This window comes from Orycteropus afer, unplaced genomic scaffold (genome assembly GCF_000298275.1).
Source record: "Orycteropus afer afer isolate SDZICR_OR568_19922 unplaced genomic scaffold, OryAfe1.0 scaffold00080, whole genome shotgun sequence".
Taxonomy (NCBI): domain Eukaryota; kingdom Metazoa; phylum Chordata; class Mammalia; order Tubulidentata; family Orycteropodidae; genus Orycteropus; species Orycteropus afer.
In genome coordinates, this window is record NW_006921667.1 from 10,777,966 (window position 1) to 10,801,928 (window position 23,963).

The following is a 23,963-nucleotide window of genomic DNA, read 5'->3' on the forward strand; positions in this document are numbered from 1 at the left end:
CTAGATGGCAGCTTGCTAGCTTTTAAGATCCCAGTTGCTACTTGCCAAAGTAGGAGGTGGAACAATGTTTTGTATAGTATGTTATGCCAATTGAGCTTATGTCCCCTGCGACTATGGTCCCAAGCCCTCAGGTTCAACTACTCAGTCCCTCTGGGTAGCTGACTATGACCAGATTTTCAGGGCCTCTTGCTATTCCAAATAAAGTTTAGGATTATTTTTTCTGTTTCTGTAAAGGCAATTAGAATTTTGATAGGGATTTCATTCAATCTATAGATCACTGTGGTAGTTGTATGTCAGCTTAGCTGGGCCTGCTTTTGAGTGCCTGGGCATCTGGATGTAGTTATTCTCCATGATGAGACTGGTAATCAACTCCATGGTGGAATCTACTAGAGCTACTGAGTAACAGCCTTAGTGATGTGGTCTGCTTCCAGTATATAAGCAGCAGCATTGAAGAAGGTCTCCTGAGCTTTTTGGCCTGCTTGGACCTGGCATGTAGCCGAGTCTTCAATTCAGCTGCCTGCCGTGTTTCCTGCTGATCTTGGGACTATCTCTGGAGTTGAACTAGTGGCCTGCCATGTTGTTTGGTAATCTTGGGACTGTGCCATTTTATTTGTCAACCATGAGTTTGTCAGCCTCAGCAGCCAGGAGCTGCATGAGTTAAGAGAAGCCTCTAGCTTCAGTGGGCTAGGAACAAGAGACAGAGCTGAAGCCTAAGATCGAGGGACCTTCACCCATCCACTAAAGCTGGCACTTTGAACTCAGACTTCTAGCCTCTTAAACTGTAAGAGAATAAATTTCTGTTTGTTCAAGCCACCCACCTGTGGTATTTCTGTTGGAGCAGCGCTAGGTAACCAAAACAATTGCTTTGGGAAGTACTGACATCTTAATAATATTAAATCTTTCATACCATGAACATGGAACATGTTTCCATTTATTTAAGTCATCTTTAATCTCTTTTAGCAGTGTTTGATAGTTTTCATCATGTAAATCCTTCACACCCCTGGTTAGATTTATTCTTAGGTATTTTATTTTCTTAGATACTATAGTAAATGGAACTATTTTCCTACTTTCTCTTTCAGATTTCTCATTGTTGGTGTATAGAAACCCAAATGATTTTTGTTTGTGGATCTTGTACCCTACAACTTGCTAAACTCTTCTATGAGTTCTAAGATTTTTCTAGTGGCCTTTTTGGGATTTTCTTTATATAGGATTATTAATATAGATAATTTTACTTACTCTCCAATGTGAATAACTTTTCTTTCTTTTTCTGGTTTTACTGCTCTAGCTAGGAATTCTAACACACTACTGAACAGAAGTGGTGAGAATGGTCAACAGTCTCTTATTCCCCATTTCCAGAGTAAGCTCTCAGTTTTTCTCCATTAAATATTATGTTGGCTGTTGGCTTTTCACATATACCTTGAATCATACTGAGGAATTTCTCTTCTATTCTATCTATCTTTAGGGTTTTCATCAAGAAAGGGTGCTGAATTTTATCAAATGCTTTTTCTGCAACACAGATGACCATGTGGTTCTTTTCCTTTGTTCTACTGATGTGGTGTATTCCATTAAGTGATTTTCTAATACTGAACCATAGCTGCATTCCTGGAATACAGGTCATGGTGTATGACTCTTTCAATATGCTATTGGATTCTATTCAACAGTATTTTGTGGAGGACTTTTACAACAATATTCATAAGAGACATTGGCCTATAATTTTCTTTTCATGTTCCTGGTTTGGGTATCAGGGTATGTTTGCTTCATAGAATTAATTTGTAAGTGGTAAGTAGATAGGCATTTTATGCACTTTAACCTAAGGCTTATGACTTTGAGATTAGAGCCCAAAACCAACAGAGATGCTTTTTATACATAAAATCCATTTATATTCTTCTGTTTCTAACAGAGGCCCTAACAGATTTACATAATGAGTCTGAAGAGAGAGTTTGGAACTAGATTAATGGGAATGGAACAACCAGAAAAGAAATACTACGCAAGTTCATGTATTACAAAGAATGTAACCAATGTCACTGAACAATTAATGTAGAAATTGTTAAATGGGAAATGTTACAGATTGAAATTGTATCCCCAAAAAATATGTGTTATAAATTCTAACCCCTATGCTTGTGGTCAGAAGCTCTGGTGGTGCAGTGGTTAAGGCATCTGGTTACTAACCAAAAGGTTGGTTGTTCAAACCCATCAGCTGCTCTGCGGAAGAAAAATGATGCAGTTTGCTTCCATAAAGATTTACAGCCTTGGAAACCCAACGAGGGGTTGCTATGAATTGGAATCAACTCAGTGGCATTTTTTTTTTTAAATGCTTGTACTTATAATCTAATTTGGAAATGAGTTGTTTCTGTTACATTAGTGAGACAGGATAAATGTAGTACGTCTTGATTCCATGTCTTTTGAGATGCAAGAGAGATTAAACAAGCAAGCAAAAGTAGCATAGATGGGGGTAAGACAGATACCAAGACACATGGAGATCTCCAAGAAACCAGGAAACAGAAGCTGAAGAGACAAGGACCTTCCTCCAGGGCCAACAGAAAAAGAAAGCCTTCCCCTATAGCCACTTCCCTGCATTCGGATGTCTATAAAACGGCCAACTTGCAGCATTTCTGTTATAGCAGAAATAGATAACTAACACAGATTTTGGTACTGGAAAGCGGGGTGCTTTTCTAACAGATAACTAAAATGTGGAAGAGGTTTTGGAATTGGGTAGATGCTGAGAGTTTTAAGGTGTCTAACAGGAGCTCTGGTAGCATAGTGCCTAAGGCACTTGACTGCTAACCAGAAGGCTGGCAGTTCAAACCCACCAGCCACTCCTCGGAAGGAAGGTTGGGCAATCCTACTTTCGTAGTGTTAACTGCCTCGGAAACCCAAGGAGGGGTAGCTATGAGTCGGGGCTGACTCTACGGCAAATAACAACAACATAACAACAGTGAAAATCTAGACTGCCTTGAGCAGTCTGTTGGTAGAATATGGACATCAAAGGAAATTCTGGTGTGGGCTCAGAAGGAAGCAAACAGAGCTATAGAGAAAGTCTCTACTGTCTTAGAGAATATATATGGTGCCAGCAACAGAACGTTTCTAGAAATGTGGACTTTAAATTTGCTTCTGGTGACAATTTAAAAGAAAACTGTTGTATATATGATTGGACAGTGGAAGAAGGGCCGATGGTTTTTATGCAGTGGCAAAGAACTTGTCTGAATTATGTTCCAATGTTTGGAAGGTAAACTTGTAAGTGATGGACTTGGATATTTAGCTGAGATCATAAAGAGGTCATGTGGTTTCTCCTTGCCACTTACAATAAAATGTGAGAAAAAACAGATGCACTTAAACATGAACTGTGCAAAATGGAAAAAAAAAAAAAAAAAAAAAAAAAACTTGAAAGATTTGGAAAATTCTGTTGTATGAACTAAGGAGATATGTCCTAGAATATTCACCAAGGACACAACTTTACAATCTTTCAAGGAGAGATTAAGCCTGTGATTGATGGAAATTTCATCAACTTACACTGAAGGGGATAGAGAAAGATCAAGAAGGAAAGACCACTGCCTGCCTCTTGTAATTCTACAGGCAGGAAACAGGACAAAGGAGCTACATCTGCTATCCTCCAAGAAAGGAAAATGACCATTTTCTTTTGCTCATGCTGGAGCAGCAGAGATCAGCAGAACTGCTGGAAGGTACACAGGAAGCAGGGCCTTCTGTTTCAAAGAGTAGGGAGGGACACAGTCTCCTGAATCTCAAGAGTGAGGCAACAGACTCCTAGAGTTGGATCTTTACCAGCTCAGTTCCAGAATGTGGGACCGCTATTAAGGTATGCCACTCAAAGCTTAAGGGAAAGGGCTGTCATGCTCAAGCAGCAGAAGAATGGGGCCTAGAGGGCCAAGGGTGTAGGGCCACCACTCAGACAGACTAGGAGAATGGGCCTAAAGCTGAGGGAGGAGAGATGCCATCCCAGAGGCCCTGCAAGGCAGAGCTGAAGTTTAGGACTGAGGGGCCTCCACCCAGAATCCAATACCCAGAGCCTGAAGGAAGGCTATTTGCCCAGACAGTCTCAGAGAACAGAGAATTATTTTCAAACCTGGAGAGCTAAAGTAAATTATTGTTCTACTGGGTTTTGGACTAACTCAGTACCTGTTACCCTTCTTTCCCTCCAATTTCTCCCATGCATAATGGAAATGTCAACCTTGTACCTGTTCCACCATTATACTTTGGAAAAAGATAGCTTATAACCTAGGTTTTACAAGTTTGCTGATGAAAAGGAATTTTGCCTCAGGATGGAATATGTCTGACATCTCACCTATATTTGATTTAGATGTTTCAGAAGATGAGATTTTGGACTTGGAGTTAAGAGTTTTTGGATTATGTGATGGGTTGAATGTGTTGCATATAACAAGGACATGAATTTTGGAGACCAAAGAGTAGAATGTTATATACTGAACTGTGTCTCCAAAATTCTGTGTTGTAAATTCTAACCTACAGAGGTTATAAGAGGTTATATGCCTGTGGTTATAAGCCCATTTGGGAATGGGTTGTCTTTGTTATGTTAATGAGATAGAATTAGTATAGGGTGTGTCTTGGGTTAATCTCTGTTGAGATATGAAAGATTAAACAAGCAAGGGAGAAAGTAACAGAAATGAGGCAAAACAGATACGAAGACACATGGAAATCTCCAAGGAGCCAGAAGCAAAAGCTGACAATTCCTTCAGAGCCAATGGGACAAAAAAAAAGCCTCCCCCTAGAGCTGGCACTCTGAATTTGGACTTCTAGCCTCCTGAAGTGTGAGAAAATAAATTTCTGTTTATTTAAGGCAACCATTTGTATTTCTGTTATGTTGTTGTTGTTGTTGTTATGTGCCGTCGAGTTAGCCCTGACTCATAGCGACCCCTCCTTGGGTTTCCGAGGCATAGCGACCCCTCCTTGGGTTTCCGAGGCAGTATCACTATGGAAGTAGGATTGCCCAACCTTCCTTCCGAGGAGTGGCTGGTGGGTTTGAACCGCCAGCCGTCTGGTTAGCAGTCAAGTGCCTTAGCCACTACGCTACCAGAGCTCCCATTTCTGTTATAGCACCACTAAATAACTGAGAGGGACCTAAACTACTTTGTAAACTTTCACTCTGTTCTGGTTACCTAGTGCTGCTCTGACAAGAAAATACCACAAATGGGATGGCCTTAACAAACAGGAGTTTATTCTTACAATTTGGAGGCTTTACGTCCAAGTTCAAAGTGCCAGGTTCTAGGGGCTGGGTGAAAAACCCTCAACCTTGGGGTCCAGCTCTGCCTTCTGCTCCAGGCCCACTGGAGCTAGAGGTGTTTCTTCACTCAGACAGCTGCTGGCTGTGAGGCTGAGAAGTTCCAAGGTTGACAAGTAAAAAGGCACAGTCCCGATGTTACCAAACCACATGGTAGGCCATTAACTTAAGTCCACTGTAAGTCCCAAGGTCAGCAGAGCATAGCAGGCTGCTCAGCAATGACATGGCTACATGCAGGGTCCAAGCATGCCATATGCTAGAGACCATTCCCACAGGCTTCTCCTTATATGCGGGAAGCAGACCACATACCCAAAAGCAGCTACCCAGCTGCTCGTGGTAGATCCCACCATGGAGTTGACTGTCATTCTCCTCATGGGGATTAACTACCACCAGCTGCCCAGCCACTCAACCAGGCCCAGCCAAGTTGACACACAAACCAAACTGTCACACAATGAAAACAAAGTATTATTATTATTATTTAAAGAGAGGGAGTTGGGAGCATGGTGGTGGGAGGGATAGGGTAATGCCCCCAATCAGCTAAAAATCACTGTTGCCATAGGTCACTGTTCCTAAACGAAGTATGTCATGTCAGTTTGGTACAGTGAAAAAAAGGAGAACACCTGCTATAAACTCCTTACCCAAAGGGGAAGGTGAATAAGGCCTGGAAGACCCAGTAGAGAGTCTTCGTCCGACTGTTTGCACTGTGTCTGCTGGTGCTGGGGAACAGGATCCCAGCCGGAGGAAGCCCAATGGACTGGTATTAGACCTTCGTACAACTGCAGATCTAAAAAGAAAAACAAAATTACCCACTTTATGGATTGCCCTGTTCACTCAACACATGCTGAAATACCTTTTCTTGTCATTTCTAATCAATCCTTCAAATATAAAATGAGACCTGTAGTAAAACCTAATTTACTCCAACAGATGGTCAGTTTCCCTCCGTGATTTCTACTTACCTATTCGACGGCAAACAACAACAACATTATGTATAAAGAAAAAAAGAAAAAAAAACACAACCCCTCCTTGGGTTTCCGAGGGAGGTGGTATCACTACGGAACTAGACTGCCACTTTCACCTTATTCAAAAGGTGATTTGAGAAACATCTTTGTGATAAAACTCAACTGACAGTTAGAAACAAAAGCTTCCTTCTGTCTGTGAAACAAGCATAACTGAATCAGAGAATTCTAGAGATGACATAGGAAACCTCAGAAAAAAGAATACAGAAGGTATTTTAACACATGGCAAATGTGTTAGAAAAAAGGTTAAAAGAACTGACTTTTCAGGCTGATTCCGTCTCTAACGAAGTCAGACAATTTACCATTTCCTCAGTGATTTTTAAATCTTTTTTGATTCAGAGTTTACAAACTTGTTTAATCTTTGCAGTGCTATTTTATTTTTAAACTATGTGTATATATTAACTTTGGTTAAAAAAAAAAATTATAATTCTCTTATATCCCTTACACTACATTTTATCACAAGGTACATGATAAATGTTCAGTATGTACATGTTGATTGATTGATCCAAGAGCCCTAAAGATGATTAAATATTTTACTAGGGTAAGAATTTTATTCTCATCCTGGTGTTGTTCACTAGTTATCTGAAAGCTGCTGGACATCAATTTGGTGGGTTTTTTTGGTTTGTTTTAAATATTTCCTTTTCTAATGTTACTTTTTCACTCAAGTTACTATATACACACAGTTTAAAAGAGCACTGTAAAGATTAAACAAGTCTATAAACTCTGAGATCCAAAAAGCTTTAAAAATCCAAGATTTTCATAAATGTTTTGGTGATAAAATTTGACCAGACCTAAATCCATCCGCGGTAAATTCTGACCTGAACTAATAAGGCTACTATAGATTTTTATCCCTTTAGTGTGAATATGCATACTGAAAATAGATTAATAATGGGTTTGCCTCTACTGGAGATATTCTATAATATACAGTGAATACCATGATATAGTCCTTTCTAAAATCTGAGAAATTCTTATTTTTAAAACCTAACTAGCATCACAGGCTCAAGCTTAGCAACAATTGTGAGAGTGGTGCCGGACCAAGCAGTGTTTCATTCTGTTGTACAAAGGGTGGCTATAAATCAAAACTGATTCAACAGCACCTTACGATAACAACATCTATAGGTTTCAGATAGAAATGACTGTGACCCATAACAGAAAAAACAACAGTACCCTGCAACACTTCCTGTATTGCTCCAGTCCTGTTGGGTGTGTTGTTAAGTACCAGCGAGTTGGCTCTGACGCACAGTGGCCCTATGCACAATAGAAGGAAACACTGCCTGGTCCTGAGTCAGCCTCATAGCCTCAGTCCTAAACAACACTTAGAAAGTCATGACATAAATCTAGATTATGGATTTCACTGATAATAGGGCAATAATTTTATTGAGATGATGAAAGTGAGGTGAGGACTGACATAAGAATTAATTTTTCATCATACAGTAAGTAAACAGCTAAAACAGTTAATTTTCCTCAAATGTTCCTATCAGATCTGTCATCTACCTACATTTATTATTTGCTGGTATGACTCCATCATCCTTCAGAGTCTCTCCAAGTCTCCTTTTTTTTCTTCTGCATACCTTTCTCTGGAACTTCTCCTCTGTCCACTGTTTGAGTCTGATTACTTCTAAGACCTCTTCTGTGGCTGTCATCCGGGGCATCTACTGACCACTCTTCTGCTTGGTGTATCTTTTTCCATCCTTTTGTTTTCAATCCTTTTATGTTGTGCAGTCTACTTCCACAGTGATATTGCTTCGGAAACCAAGGAGGGGTCACTATGAGTCAGATCTGACTCGAGGGCAGTGAATTTTTTTTTTTTTTTAATGTCTTCATTTTAGGTTTCTAAAATGTGCTTTTTGTTAAGTATTTGGATACTGCTTCTGTATGCCATCTGGTAAGTTCTGCCATTTGAATGCAGAGTTTAGCTTATTCACATTTAGTGTAATTACTGATATAGCTTTGCTGAGTTAGAATTGACTCCATGGCACTAGTAACACTGAGATGCCTGAATTTATGTCTCATATTTGCTCTTTGTTATCTACATGTTTCAAGTCTTTTTGGTACCTCTTTTACTACTTTCTTCTGTGTGAAATAGATTTTTCAGTATATTATTTTAATTCTGCTGCTGATATTTTAGTTTTTTATGTCTTTCTTAATGGTTGTTCTAGGAATGCAATATGCATCTTTATCACAATATGCTTCACATTAATACTGACTTAATCTTAGTAAAACAACAATTTAATCGAGTTCATTTCTTCCTACTTCCTTTGTTCTATTATTATTTATTATATCTATATATGTTATAAATCTAACAACCACTGTTAGTTATTGCTTTAAGGAATTTTTAAAAATTAAGATACACACACACACACACACGTGCATATACACCTGCATGCGTACATGCTTGTGTATATGTATTCACACAAATACACAATGTCTTTTATATTTACCCATATATTTACTATTTCCACTGGTCTCCATTCCTCCCTGTAGATTCAAGTCACTATTCAGTGTTATTTCCTTTCACCTTGAAAGATTTCCCTTAGAGCTTTTGTAGGGCAGGTCTGTTAGCAAGGAATTCTCCCAGTTTTTGTTCTGGCAATATCTTTATTTCACCTTCTGTGGTAGTTCAGCTTGTGTGTCAACTTGGCCAGGCCTAGTTGAGTGGCTGGGCAGCTGGTGGTAGTTACTCCCCATGATGAGACTGGCAATCAGCTCCATGGTGGGATCTACCACAAGCAGCTGAGTAGCTGCCTTTGGGAACATGGTCTGCTTCCTGTATTTAAGAAGCAGCCTTGGGAATGGTCTCTAGCCGATGGCATGCTTGGACCATGCGCATAGCCATGTTGTTGCTCAGCAGCCTGCTATGCCCTGCAGACCTTGGGACTTACAATGGACTTAAGTTAATGGCCTGCCGTGTGGTTTGGTAACATCAGGACTATGCCTTTTTACTTGTCAACCTTGGGGCTTCCAGCCTCAGCAGCCAGCAGCCGTTTGAGTGAAGAAACGCCTCTAGCTCCAGTGGGCCGGGAGCAGGAGGCAGAGCTGGACCCCAAAGTTGAGGGGCTTACACCCAGCTCCTAGAGAGCCTGGCACTTTGAACTTGGACATAAAGCCTCCAAATTTTAAGAATAAACTTTTGTTTGTTAAGGCCATCCCATTTGTGGTATATTCCTGTCAGAGCGGCACTAGGTAACCAGAACACCTTCATTTCTGAATAACAGTTTTGCTGTATTAGAATTCTTTTTTTTTTTTTTTTCATTTTAGCATTTTGAATATGTTCTTCCACTACCTCTGATCCCCCCAGTTTCTAGTAAGAAGCCACCAGTTAATAATCATTATTGTTCCACAATACAAGCTGTTGCTATTTAGATGCCATTGAGTTGATTTTGACTCACGGTAACTCCATGTGTGCACAGAAGTGCTCCATAGCGTTTTTCAAGGCAGTGATGTTTTAGAAACAGATCACCAGGCCTATATTCTGAGGGACCTTTGAACTGCCAACCTTATGGCTGGTAGTTGAGTGCTTAACCATTTATACCATCTAGAGATGACTCCTCTATACATAAGAAACTGTTTTTTTCTTGTTCCTTTCAAAATTTTATGTCTTTGTCTGTTCCTAATTTGATTATGATAAATCTATGTGTGGGTATTTGTGTTTATCCTTTGGGACTTCACCGATATTCTTGGGCCTGTAGATAAATGTTTTTTCATCAAATATGAGGATTTTTTAGCTATTATTTCCTCATATATATTCTGCCCCTTTCTCTCCTCCCCTTCTGTAATTCCCATCACACATATGCTGTCATGCCTAATATTGTCCTATGGGTCTCTGAAACTCTCTTCAATTTTCTTTAATCTTTTTTCCTCTCTGATCTTCAGGATGATTATTTCTATTGCTGTATCTTCAAGTTCACTGACTCTTTTGACATCTTCAATCTGTAGTTGAGTGTATCTAGTAAAATTTACATTTTGGTTATTATATTCTTCAACTTTAGAATTTCTTTTTTTTTTTTTAATAGCTTCAATTTCTCTGAAATGTCCTATTTGTAGAGTCATTATCACCATATTTTTCTTTTAATTCTGAATATATTTATAATACCTGCTTTGAAGTCCTAAATCCAATATCTGGGCTCAATAAGAACCAATTTTTATGACTACTATTTTTGTTGATTATAGATCAGTTTCCTGTTTCTTTGTATGTTTCCTCTTCATTGAAAATTAGGTATTTCAGATAACGTATTATATCAATTCTGAATTCTGACTTTTTTTTTTTCTTTTAGTAGTTTGTCTGGACTTAAACTGCGCAATCAGACTCGCCTGTGGTATACATCTACTGGTATCTCTCCTCAGTACTTTTCATTCTACTTTTTAAGAACTTCTGCCTTAATACAGGGTTGCTATGAATTGGAATTGATTGGACAGCATAAAACAATAACAGCGGCCTTCTTTGGGGTCAATCCTGTGCCTGCATAGCTTAGAAGTCACCCAGTGATTTGGGAAGAGGTTGTGTACAGACACCACTAGCCCATAATTCTTCCTTCCTCTGCTGATCAATCTATGTACCAGAGTCTCTCTTGGCTTTCACTTTCACTTTCTGTCAGACCTTTTCTCAGGTCTCACCTACACATACGCATTGCTGACCACTCATTCAGATAATCGGTGGAGAGCTTATCTAGCCCTCCTATTCTCTCATTCCTGAAGCCTCCACATTAAATTTCTGGCTGGTCTACTACTACTAGTCCAACCAGCAATGCAACCTCAGGCTAGTAATGCTGCATATTTTCCATGTTCAGTTCCTCCTGAGTTGGACTCTTTTAGCTGGTTTTCTAGCCAGCCCCCTACTATATAAATTACCATTCTCATTAATCCACATGAAGGTATAAACGTAGCAGCCACATGGTTAAGAACATCACTCACTGTTCCTAACCAGATCACTCAAAGCACTAATAATATTTCAAAAATAAACATTTCTCAGTTTGTAGTTTGTCTTTGGTCTATTTCTAGAGTCCCAGAATGGCTATTTTGACAATAATGTCTAGATTTATACTTGTTTTATGCAGAGAATTTGCCAGTCTCTTCACATTGCCTTAGCTAAAGTACTTTTGTTTTTACTCATGTTCAAAGCATTTATCGAACTATCTTCTAACATGTGCCATTCTGCTGTTTAACTATAATGCCACTCTGAATGCTGTTTCATGACCTTTTCCTCTTCTCTGGCACATTTTAGAACCGTATTTGTTCCTGTTCTTTCCTGAAACTGCTTTAAAATATACCATGGAGCCACTTTAAAAAAAAAAAAAAGGTAATTCAGCCACATAATACAAATTAAAAAAATGTATAAAATTATACAGAGTGAAGTCTCCCTACCACACTTGCAGCCCTTCTTGCCTAATTCCCAACACTCCCCTAATCCTATTCACAAAGGTTACTGCTACTTTTAGTTTCTAATATAACCTTCCAGAATTCCTTTATGCATATACAAGCAAACTCTAATCTTCCTCCTGCTTTTACACAAAAGGTAATATATTACTTATAACCATGTTTAATTTTTTTTGGTCTTAAGTCCTGTTATGAACTGGGTTGAGTCCCCCAAAATATGTCTGGAAATAAAGTTCTACTATGTTAATCTGGTCATACCCAAGTAGGATGGATTTTAAACATAATCACCTTTGACTTATAAAAAGAGCAGAAGAGACGCAGAGACACAAGGGGAAGAAAGGTAACAGGAAACACCAAGGAATGTCAACAGACACCAGAAACTAGGAGAGAGGCTCAAAGAAGGAATCAATATGACCAAGACCCTGATTTGGACTTTTAGCTTCCAGAACAGTGAGAAAAAAAATGTCTGTTCTTTAAAGACACCAATTTGTATTTCTTTCATGGCAGCAATAGGAAACTAAGACAGCTTCCCTTTATACTCTTAAAAATTATTGAGGAGGACCCTACAGAGTTTTTGCTTATATAACTGGTATCTTAACATCTGCTATATTAGAAAATGAAAGAATACTTATTAATTCATTAAGAATAATAAACTCATTACATACAAATGCTTTTTCATAAGTCAACTACTCCAATATACAGCAAACTGCTTTATACATCATACATTGTACTCAAGGGCCAAGTTTTGTTTTTTTTTCAATTTTATTGTGATTTGGGTGAAAGTTTACAGAGCAATTTCATCTTCCGTACAGCAGCTCATACACTGTCTCATAACATTGCTGTACTCTCCCACAATGCAGCAGCTCTCCTCTCACTTCTACCCCATAGTCACCTCTTCCCTGTGTCCTTCCCTCCCATGCACTCCTGCCCCCGAAAGCTGTCTTCTTGTGCACACACAGCCCTTCTATTCTCCCATGATAAAATTTCTCCAAGGAGTCTATCTACCTAATATAAATGTTCAGCTCATATGCCAGTCTTTTGTATGGGTGGAAGCCACAGGAGTGAGTTCAATTCCAGATGTGAAGGGTAGCTAGGGGCCATAGTCCCAGTGGTTCCACAGGCTCTATCAGACCAGTAAACTTGGTCAGCCCTTCCCTTTTTTTTTTTTTTTTTTTAATGATTTTGAGTTTTGTCCCACATTGTTCTCCCACTCTATCCAGGATTTCCTACAGAGATCCCCCTCCTAGGGTTGACAATGGTAGCAGGGCCATCCAGTTCTGGTCTCATGGTCATACAGGCTGAGGATTGCATGGTATACCAGTCCCTTGGACTAACTGTTTCCACACGTCTTTAGTTTTCTTCATTCTTCTTTACTCTGGATAAGGAGAGACCCACTGTTGCATCTAGATGGCTGCTTGCAAGTTTTTAAGACCTCAGTCGCTACTCACCAAAGCAGGATGTAGAACAATGCTTTTGTCTAGTATGTTATGACAATTGAGCTTTATGTCCCCTGAGACCACAGTCCTGAGCCCACAGGTCCAACTACTTGCTCCCTCTGGCTAGCTGGCTGTGAAAGGCCAATATTTTTAAGGATTAGTATTTTTTACTGCCTCATCAAGGACATTCCTTTGTACTACAGGTATGCAGTGGTGAATAATACAAAGACTAACAACATGTTTAATGCCACTACCATGGTTCATGGTAAGGTATCAGCAGTTTTAACTGTCATCACTTTTGTACCATCAGTGCACATATGAATCCAGTGACAAAAACCAAATGTCTTAGTATTATTATGAAAATATTTTTCATTTCATGGACCCTCTGAAAGGGATCAAAGACCATACTCTGAGAACCACTGCTGAACACAGTTAATTATTTTACTTTTTCTGTTTTATAATATACCCTGGAAATTTTTCTACTATATACATAGAAAGCTTCTGTGTTCCTTTTGGAAGATGCAAAATGTTCCAGGGTCAAAGAGCATAATAAATCAGTCCCTTAATTACGGAAGGGCACATAGCTTATTTCTAATCCTTTGCTATTACATGTAATGATTCAGTTAAAAATTTTGTATATGTGTCATTTCATACACAGGCGAGGATTAGATAATCGCAGAATAAGTTACCAGAAGTTGAAGTGCTTGGGTCAAAAGATATATGCATCAATAATTATGCTCTGGTGATGCAGTGGTAAAAATGCTTAGCTGATAACTGAAAGGCTGACAGTTCAAACCCGCTAGCCTCTCCATGGTAGAAAGATGTGGCAGTCTGCTTCCATAGAAATTACAGCCTTGGAAACCCTACAAGGAAATTCTACCCCATCCTATAAGATCAGTATGAGTCATAATTGACTCAACAGCAACGGGTTTTGTTTTTTGGTTGGTTCTTATCAATGAGAAATAAGAGAGACTTTCCTCAATTTGAAAAAGGGCATGTATTAAAACAAACAAAAAAAATGCAACTGATAGAATACTCTACCACTCATCTGTCAGTTCGTCATGCTGTGTGTGCTATCTTGCATGTTGCTTTGACTTTGGAAGTTATGCCACCAGTATTTAAAATACCAGTAGGGTCACCCATGCTGGACAGGTTTCAGTGGAGCTTCCAGATAAGGCAGACTAGAAAAAAAGGCAAGGCCAACTACTTCTGAAAAAATTAGCCACTGAAAACCATATGAATTGCAGTGAAATAACAACAGCATACCTAATAGTGAAACAACAATAGCATACCTAATGGTGAAAAGGAACTCTGGTAGCATAGTGCCTAAGGCACTTGACTGCTAACCAGAAGGATGGTGGTTCAAACCCACCAGCCACTCCTTGGAAGGAAGGTTGGGCAATCCTACTTCTGTAGTGATACCGCCTCAGAAACCCAAGGAGGGGTCACTATGAGTCGGGGATGACTCGACGGCACATAACAACAACAATGCTGAAATACTGAAAACTTTCCTCCTAAGATAAGGGGGGTTGTGGGGAGGGTGCAGGGAAATAGATACTGCTAAAATGCTCCTAACATAAGTTTTTCCAATTTGCATCCCACCAGATGGTTAGGATCTTTTGCCATCCACTGAGCTGCTTAACTGTTGGGCCCTTTTAATCTAAAATCTTATATTCTACAATTCTTTAAGAATTTCTCTTGATTATTTCCTGAAATTTTTTTTTCTTATTATTTCCTCTGTTCTGTCTTACCTGTGTGCCTTTACTAATTAATCCTTAAAGAATATATTTTATTCATATTTTCCACCTTATTTTAGTCTCATTTTTAAGATACTAAAATTTTGTTTTCCAACCCTTCCTTTTATTTCAGCTTTTTTTTTTTTTTTTGGTTGGGGGAGCTCTGGTGGGATAGTAGCTAAAGCATTTGACTGCTAACCAGAAGGCTGGTGTTTCAAACCCACCAGGCAACTCCTGGGAAGGAAGACTGAGCAATCTACTTCCAAAGAGATACCACCTTGAAAACCCAAGGAGGGGTTGCTATGACACAGCTTCGACTTGACAGCAGGGAGTTTATTATATTTTTAATGTGAAAGAAGTCCTTTTAATTTTGATTATTCTTATTGAATAAAAAAAAAAATGCACTGCCATCAAATTGGAACTAACTCATGGCGACCCCTCCTTGGGTTTCCAAGGCAGTATCACCACACAAGCAGATTGCCCAACCTTCCTTCCGAGGAGTGGCTGGTGGGTTTGAACTGCCAGCCTTCTGGTTAGCAGTCAAATGCCTTAGGAACTATGCCACCAGAGATCCTTTTCTTGTTCAACAGCATTTCTTATTTTATGGATGCAGTATCTTATCTTTGTATCTCCACTGTTGTTGCTTACTGCTGTCAAGTTGCCTTTGACTCACACTCACGGCAACCCCACGTACAACAGAATGAAATAATGTTTGGTCCTATACTATCTTCATGGTCATTGGTATGCTTGAGTCCATTGTTGTGGCCACCAAGAATATTTTGAGTGCCATCAAACTTAGAGGACTCATCTTCAGCAATATACTGGACAATATTCTATTGTGATCCATAGTGTTTTCATACATTGTGAAGCTTTTCTTCCAGTCTGTCTTACTCTGGAACCTCCACTGGAACCTGTCCACCATGGGTGATCCTGCCAGTATTTGAAATACCAGCAGCATGTAGCCTCCAGCATTATAGCAACACTATAAGCCACCACAGTACAAACTGACAATATGGCAGTGGTTGTATCTAAGAGTACTATTATTTTTTTCTGTTTTCTTCTTTCTTTGTATTCCTGCTATTTCCTTCAGGTTCAGGTTTTCTCTTTTATGCTCACTTCCACCCCTTCATTCTACGTGAGTTCTCTGAGAGGTAAGCCTCTCTGCAGCTACCATGAGGATAGTGATTCTCATCTTTTCAGATTCTCTAACTGCTTACACTCGTATCTGCCTTGCTAAAAGCAGGTACTCTTCTATCCTATTTTTGTTTTCAGGAAATTTATTAAAATCACTCACCCATTGAACATCTATTCTTATTTTGCTTGTCTTTGTTGATTTATACATTTGCTATACTTTACTACTATCTCAGTATATATATAAGAAATAAACATATGTAAATAATCTGCTGTAACTAATGAGATTTCATTTTTAAACAAGTTTTATTTTTTATTGGGATTTGGGTGAAATTTTACAAAGCAGATTTAGTTTCACTTTCAACAGTTCACATATACTTTGTTTCATGACACTGGCTACATCCCCCACAATGTAAAAGCTCTCCTCCCACATCCTCCCTGTGGTACCCTGTGTCTCCTTCTTATCTATGTATACCTGTCTTCCTGCCTTTCTCCTTGTGCGAAACGCTGCCCCCTTCTGATCTCCCACAGATGACTAGAAGGCATGCATCTCCCTAGTGTAGATGTTCAAACAGCAGGCCTGTCTACTGACTTTTAAACAAGTTCTTTCCTCAGTTCTTAAATATTATTATATTGTGGATACATATATACATGTGCATCATAAATTATCATGCCATGTTTAAATATTGTTTAAGTATAACTTTTTTCATTATTCAATTTTGTATAATGTCTTACCTGCAAAAGACTAAGTCCTCCCTTGAAAATAACAGATCTTTTGATAACAACTACACAAATGATTTTTAATGAAAAGAAAAAGTAGAAAAAGGACTAGCTTACCTTGGAGAACCATGCAGATTTGTGCTAGAGCTGGCAGTAGATATCAGATTCTGCTCTATACGCTGATAATTCCTTATTTGAGTAGGAACTGGAATTGGTGCTGTTTCACTGTGAGGTGACACAGTAGGCTGACACTGCCTGCAACCATAATTTATTGAAAAAGGAAAGAAGTATTAATAAAATCCCTCTCTTTCATGTGACCCAGTGGTAATACTTAAAGAAAAAATTCTAGAAGGAGACACAATATCCCTCTATATATGAAACAATGACCTTGTTAAAAAATAAAAACCAGGGGAGCTCCGGTAAGATGGCAGAATAGGCAGAAAGACTACACAAACCCTCTTCAACGAAGAAAAGGGAACGAATTAACACAGATACAGAAGAAAATCCGGGGCCCGAGTTTTGAAGGGAAGGATATAGAAGTGAACTAAACTCTAACTAGCGGAAGAATTTGCATTAAAATACCAAAAAAGGAGACATATGGAGCTGTGGTCTGGCAGCGATCCTGACGACACAGACCACTTGGATATTGCTGAGTGGTGGTAGGCCCTAAGAATTAACCTAAAAATCAGCCCTGCTAGTCAGGGACTGCACAGAGGACAGCTCTGGTGGCTGGGGAATAAAAGTGAAGCGGCAAAGAGGAAGGCAGGCTAAGCTGTGGACTTTTGTCTATCCGGAGGATGCAGCCATTTTGAACATTTATAAACAGCTCGAACATTTTGGATATTTAAAGCAACGATTGGGCAATCTACTTCTGTAGTGATACTGCCCTGGAAACCCAAGGAGGGGTCACTATGAGTCAGGTCTGACTCTATGGCAAACAACAACAACAACAACAAAGCAACAGCGAACTCCCAGATTCCAGGGACTTAAGAACAGGCTCCACTTGCCAAGAACCCCAACAGTATTCTAAACCCAGATGACTGGAAAGGTGCAACATTCCCCGTTACACTTGTACCCCACACCCTCTTGGTGAATGGACGTGGAGCCAGTCCCCACTCCCTTCCACTTTCTGGGCTGGCAGGTATTCCATCCCAGTCTGTGTGCTCAGATGGAGCCTAGATGCCCTGCCCCACCCTGTCCAGATTTTTTTTTTTTTTTTCTGTTTTTTAGTTTGTTTGTTTCTGTCTGTTTTAAAACTAATACTACTATTATTACTTTTGTGCTTTTTACTGTTGTTGTTGTTGTTGTTGTTTGCCGTCGAGTCGACCCCGACTCATAGCGACCCCTCCTTGGGTTTCCGAGGCAGTATCACTACGAAAGTAGGATTGCCCAACCTTCCTTCCGAGGAGTGGCTGGTGGGTTTGAACCGCCAGCCTTCTGGTGAGCGGTTAAGTGCTTTAGGCACTATGCTACCAGTGCTTTTTACTATTATTATTTATTCCTCTCAGTTTCTAATTTTCAGCTTTTTTTCTTTTCCCTGTTTCTGGTTGTATTTTTGTTTTCTTTCTTGTGGTTAACCCCATGCCTCATTTTTCTTTTTGTGTTTTTCCCATTTTTTTTCATTATTCTCCTTTTCTACCTTTTTTCTCTTATTGCCCTATCCCCAGATATTGCAGGGTTTTTGTTTTTCTTCTTTTTCCCTTTTTTCTTTTTATAGTTACTGTTCCAGGGTGATTACACGGTGTATTTTTTGTCTATTTGCTTTTACTTTCTGATAGTTATTCAATTGTTATTTTTGTCTGAGTGGAAGACAGCAACAGTTCCCATACGACACAACTACACCCACACCTCCTGCAGCTTCACTTACTGAGTGAGAGCCACCACTTCCTTCTCTACCAACAGGTCAATGACAAACCACCACCAAGAAAAGCCTGAACCACCCTTGGCTGCTCTTCACAAACAGTTAACAGAGATCTAAATACAATAATGCCACGATGTCTCGGAGACAACAGACCATCACGGTCCACAAAAAGAAGCAAGATAAAGTGGTAGAGACAAGGGAGAAAGAATACAGACCCAGAACACATCCCTGCGGAAGAAGCAGCATGGGAACTCTCTGATAAGGAATTCAAAAGAATTATATTTAGGTATCTTCAAGGAAAACACAGACAAAACCCTAGAAGAATTTTGGAAGAAAATACAAGAACAAAATGACAAAATAAATGAAAAATTAGAAATGATGCTAAATCTAGAAACAGAAATCCAGAAGATCAATACTAAGTTGTCAGAAATAGGTAGCACATTGAAAGAGCAAAGGAGTAGAACTGATGAAATGGAAGACAGAATTAATGAGACTGAAGATAAATACCTGAATACTTCAGAATACGTCAGTGTCCTGGTAATGCTGCTCTAACAGAAAATACTACAAGTAGAGATGGCTTTAAACAAATAGGGATTTTATCCTCTTAGGGTTAGGCTAGATGTGTGAGTTCAAAGTGCCAGCTCTAGGGGTTGAGTGAATGCCCCTTAACCTTGGGCTTCAGCTTGGCCTCTTGCTCCCAGCCCACTGGAGGTGGAGATTTTTCTTAACTCATGCAGCTGCTAGATGCTGAGGCTGACAAAGCCAAGGTCAACAAGTAAAATGGCACAGTCCCAATGTATCAAGCAACATGGCAGGGCACTAGCTCAAGTCGAGAAATAGTCTCAAGATCAGCAGAAAACACAGCAGGCCACTGAGATCCAGATGTGCCAAAACACTCAAGACCTTTCTCAAAGCTGCTTCTTACATATTGTAGGCAGACCACACCCCTAAGGGAGCTACTCAAATATAGCATATTTCACCATGGAGTTGATTACCAGTCTTATCATGGGGAATCACTATATTCAGCTGCCCAGTCACTCAAAACCAGGCCCAGACAAGCTGACACATAACCTTAATTACCACTGTCAGCAAAAATCAGTTCTAATCCCCCACATTCTGCTATTCATTTACTATATAACAGAAAAATATTTTTAGGAAAATATGCTTGGTAAAAGAACAGGAAGTTCAAGAGCAAAGATGATTGGAATGTTTACGCAAGTTATGAATGTAGTAAACACTCCCAAGGAAATCTAACTTTGTGAAGACTGAAGACACGTTTCACAACTCTCAAAGTATGTAACTGATCTGAAGTGTTATGATTTGGTTTGATTAAGCCTCTGTCTTTGTTTTCCATAAATTTAGAAAGAGTATGCTCTTAGATTATTGTTAAGACACTCTGGTGGCATAGTAGTTAAAGCATTCAGCTGATAATCAAAACATCATGGTTTAAACCCACTAGCTGCTCTGTGCAAGAAGAATGAGGCAGTTTGTTTCCATAAAGATTTATACCCTTAGAAATGCTATGGAGCAGTTCTACTCTGTTGTAAAGGGTCACTTATGAGTTGGAATCGGCTCAATGGCAGTGGAAGGTGGTAGATGATTTTCTATTCAATTTACAACATGTCTTGAAATATATCAGGGGCAATCCTGGGCCTTAAGAAAGATGATATTCTAATTTCTGTCCTTCTATATTTCTAATAAAGCCACATGAACCTCCCACTTTTTCTCACTTACAACATTACAGACATAAAGACTGTGAGTTCCGGCAAGATGGCGGACTAGGCAGAAAGACTGCATAGACCCTCTTCAAGAAAGAAAAGGGAAAAGAGTTAACATAGACACAGAAAATAATGTTGGACCCCTGAGCCTTGAAGGGGAGGATATAGAAGTGGACTAAACCCCAACTAGCAGAAAAATTTGCATGAAAATACCAAAAACAGGAGACATACGGAGCTGCAGTCTGGCAGCGATCCTGAGCAATCCTGACGGCACAGACAGCTTGAAGATTCCTGAGTGGTGGTAGGACGTAAGAATTAAACTACAAATCAGCCCTGTTAGCCAGGGACTGCATGGAAGACTGTGCAACGGTGGCTGGGAAATAAATGAAGAAGGTGAAGAGAAAGGCAGGCTGAGCTGTGGAATCTTGCTGGTCCAGAAGACGCTGCCATTTTGAAGGTAAAAAAGCGGCTTGACTATTTTGCATATTTAAAGAAACAGCGCTCTCGCAGATTCCCGGGGATTAAGAACACGTTCTGCTTTCCAGCAACCCTAAGGTCACCCTGGACCTGCAAGACTGAAAAGGTACGACACTCCTCTTGTTACTCTTATACCCCAGACCCGCTTGGTGAACAGAGGTGCAGCCATCCCCCACTCCCACCTACCTTGTGGGCCCACAGGAATTCCATCACAGTCTGTGTGCTCAGACACAGCCTGGGTGCCCTGCCCTGTCCTCCACTGACCTTTTTTTTTTTCCTCTTTTTATCTTTTTCGATTTCTTTTCTCTGCTGATAAGTTTGCATGTATTTGTCTGTTTCAAAGCAACTGTTATTATTAACACTTTTGTCCTTTTTACTATTATTCTTAATCTCCCCCTCCCAGGTCCTAGTTTTCAGCATTTTTTTCTTTTCCCTGTTCCTGGATGAAATATATCTTTTTTAATTTAAGTGTTCCCCCCACCTCCAGCTAACCCCGCTCCCTGTTTTGCTTTTTGAATTTTCCCATTTCTTTTTTCTTAATTATTCTCCTTCTCTACTATTTTATCTCTTAGTGACCTATCCCCAGATATTGCAGGTTTTCTTGTTTTTTCTTCTTCATTTTCCCTTTTTCTTTTTTTTGGTTACTATTCCTGTGTGATTACATGGTGTGTTTTTTGTCCGTGTGCCTTTAGTTTATTAATGGTTATTCAATTGCAATTTGTGTCAAACTCAGTGGCAGATAACAACAGTCTCCATAAGATATAACTACGCCCACACCTCCTACAACTTCACTTTCTGAGTGAGAGCCACTACCGTCTTCTTCACCAATGGGCCAACTATAAAAAGCCACCAAGAAGAGCCTGAATCACCCTTGGCTGCTCTTCACAAACAGTTAACAGAGATCTAAATACAATAATGCTGTGATGCCTTGGAGACAACAGACCATCACAGTCCACACAAAGAAGAAGGATAAAGTAGTAGAAACAAGGGAGCAAGATACAGACCCAGACCACATCCCTGAGGAAGAAGCAGCACTGGAACTCTCTGATAAGGAATTCAAAAGAATTATCTTTAGGTATCTTCAAAGGACTGAGAGACAGACCAAAGAAAACACAGAAAAAAACCCTAGAATAATTTTGGAAGAAAATAAAAGAACAAGATGACAAAATAAATGAAATATTAGAAACGATTCTAAATCTACAGACAGAAATCCAGAAGATTAATACTAAATTTTCAGAGATAGATAACACATTGGAAGGGCAAAGGAGCAGAACTGATGCGATGGAAGACAGAATTAATGAGATTGAAGACAAATATTGACTACTTCTTTGGAAAGGGATAAATCAGAAAAAAAATCAAAACAAAATGAAGAAAGCCTAAGGTTCATGTGGGATACCATCAAAAGGAATAACTTACATGTCATTGGAATTCCAGAACAGGAAGAGAAAAACAAAACCACTGAGAAAATTGTCCAAGTTTTGCTGGAGGAGAACTTCCCTGATATGATGAAAGATGAGAATATATCCATTCAGGAAGTCCAACGAACCCCAAACAGGACAGACCCCAAAAGACAATCACCAAGACACATCATCATCAAACTGACCAAAACCAAAGACAAAGACAGAATCCTAAAAGCAGCATGGGAAAAACAAAAAGTTACCTACAAAGGACAGCCAATAAGAATAAGCTCTGATTTCTCAAAAGAAAGCACGCAAGTAAGAAGGCAATGGGATGGTAAATATAAAACCCAGAAAGAGAAGACTTTTCAACCAAGAACTATATACCCGGCAAAACTGTCGCTCAAATATGATAGGGAAATTAGGAGATTTCCAGATAAGCAGAAACTAAGGAAATTTGTTAAAACTAGGAAAACTTTACAAGACACGCTAAAGGGAGTCCTTTGAACAGAGAACCAAAAATAGCAAATAACAACCAACCATTAATACACAAGATGACATAACCCAGAAACCATAGCTATGGACATATACAAAGTAAAATGAGCTTACAAGATTGTAAACAGGGAACCAGAGACATGAACTGGAAAGTGAGAACAACTACAAACAAAAAGTGGGAAAACACTGTGTAGTTACAGAACTTCTAAATGGTGAGGAAGTTAAGAGAGTGGCAAGATAGAATGGATGTTCTAAACTCGGAGAGAAAATTATAAATCATAAGGTAACCTCAAAGAAAATGATAAACCTTCACACCACAATAAAAAAGAGGAGAAGGACAAATACTCAGCATATACTAAAACAACAGCAACAAAGGAAAAGATAACACGACTCATAAACATAAAGAGCTCAGCACAGAAAATAATATGGAACAAAGAAACCAGGGACATCATTAGAAACACATAACAAAATGACAGCAACAAATTCAAACTTATCAATAATTACCCAGAATGTTAATGGATTAAATGCACCACTCAAGGACAGAGAGTACAGATTGGATAAGGAAACAAAACCCATCAATGCGCTGCCTACAAGAGACACATTTTAGAGATAAAGACAAAAACAGACTAAAAATCAAAGCTTGGAAAAAGATATATCAAGCAAATGGCAAATGAAAGAGAGTAGGAGTGGCAATATTAATCTCTGATCAAATTGACTTTAAGACAAAAACCACCTTACGAGAGAAGGTGAGAATCATTATATAATGACTAAAGGAGAGAGGAGAGAATCATTATATAATGATTAAAGGATCAATTGAACATGAAGATATAACCATAATAAATATCAATGGACCCAATGAAACAGCCCCAAAATACATAAATCAGACTTTAAAAGAGTTGAAAACCAAATAGATGACTCGACAGTCATAGTGGAAGACTTTAATACACGGCTTTCTTTGAAAGACGGAACAACTGGAAAGGAACTCAACAAAGATGTAGAAGAGCTAAACAATACAATCTACCAACTTGGCCTTATAGATATCTACAGCGGACTTCACCCAACAGCAGCACAATCTACATTCTTCCCCAGTGCACATGGAACATTTTCCATGATAGACCATATGTTAGGCCATAAAGCAAGCCTTAATAAATTTAAAAACACTGAAATACTACAAAGCATCTTCTGAGATCATAATGCTATCAAATTAGAAATCAACAATAGGAAGATCAACAGGAAAAGAGTAAACACATGGATACTGAACAACACCCTCCTTGAAAAAGACTGGGTAAGAGAAGAAATCAAAATTGGAATTTGAAAATTCCTTGAATCAAATGAGAATGAAAACACAATAT

At 39.1% G+C, this 23,963-nt stretch overlaps 1 protein-coding gene across 1 annotated transcript in view; it reads right to left on the reverse strand.

Moving 5' to 3' along the window:
- The window catches only part of ULK2 (unc-51 like autophagy activating kinase 2), a 241,121-nt gene that overhangs the window by 85,974 nt on the left and 131,184 nt on the right, over positions 1-23,963 (reverse strand). Inside the window, exons 14-15 of the mRNA XM_007941497.2 lie at positions 16,781-16,918; positions 5,890-6,035 (exon numbers count right to left, since the gene is read on the reverse strand). Of these exons, the coding sequence (XP_007939688.1) occupies positions 5,890-6,035; positions 16,781-16,918 (284 nt within the window). The remainder of the gene's footprint in view (positions 1-5,889; positions 6,036-16,780; positions 16,919-23,963) is intronic.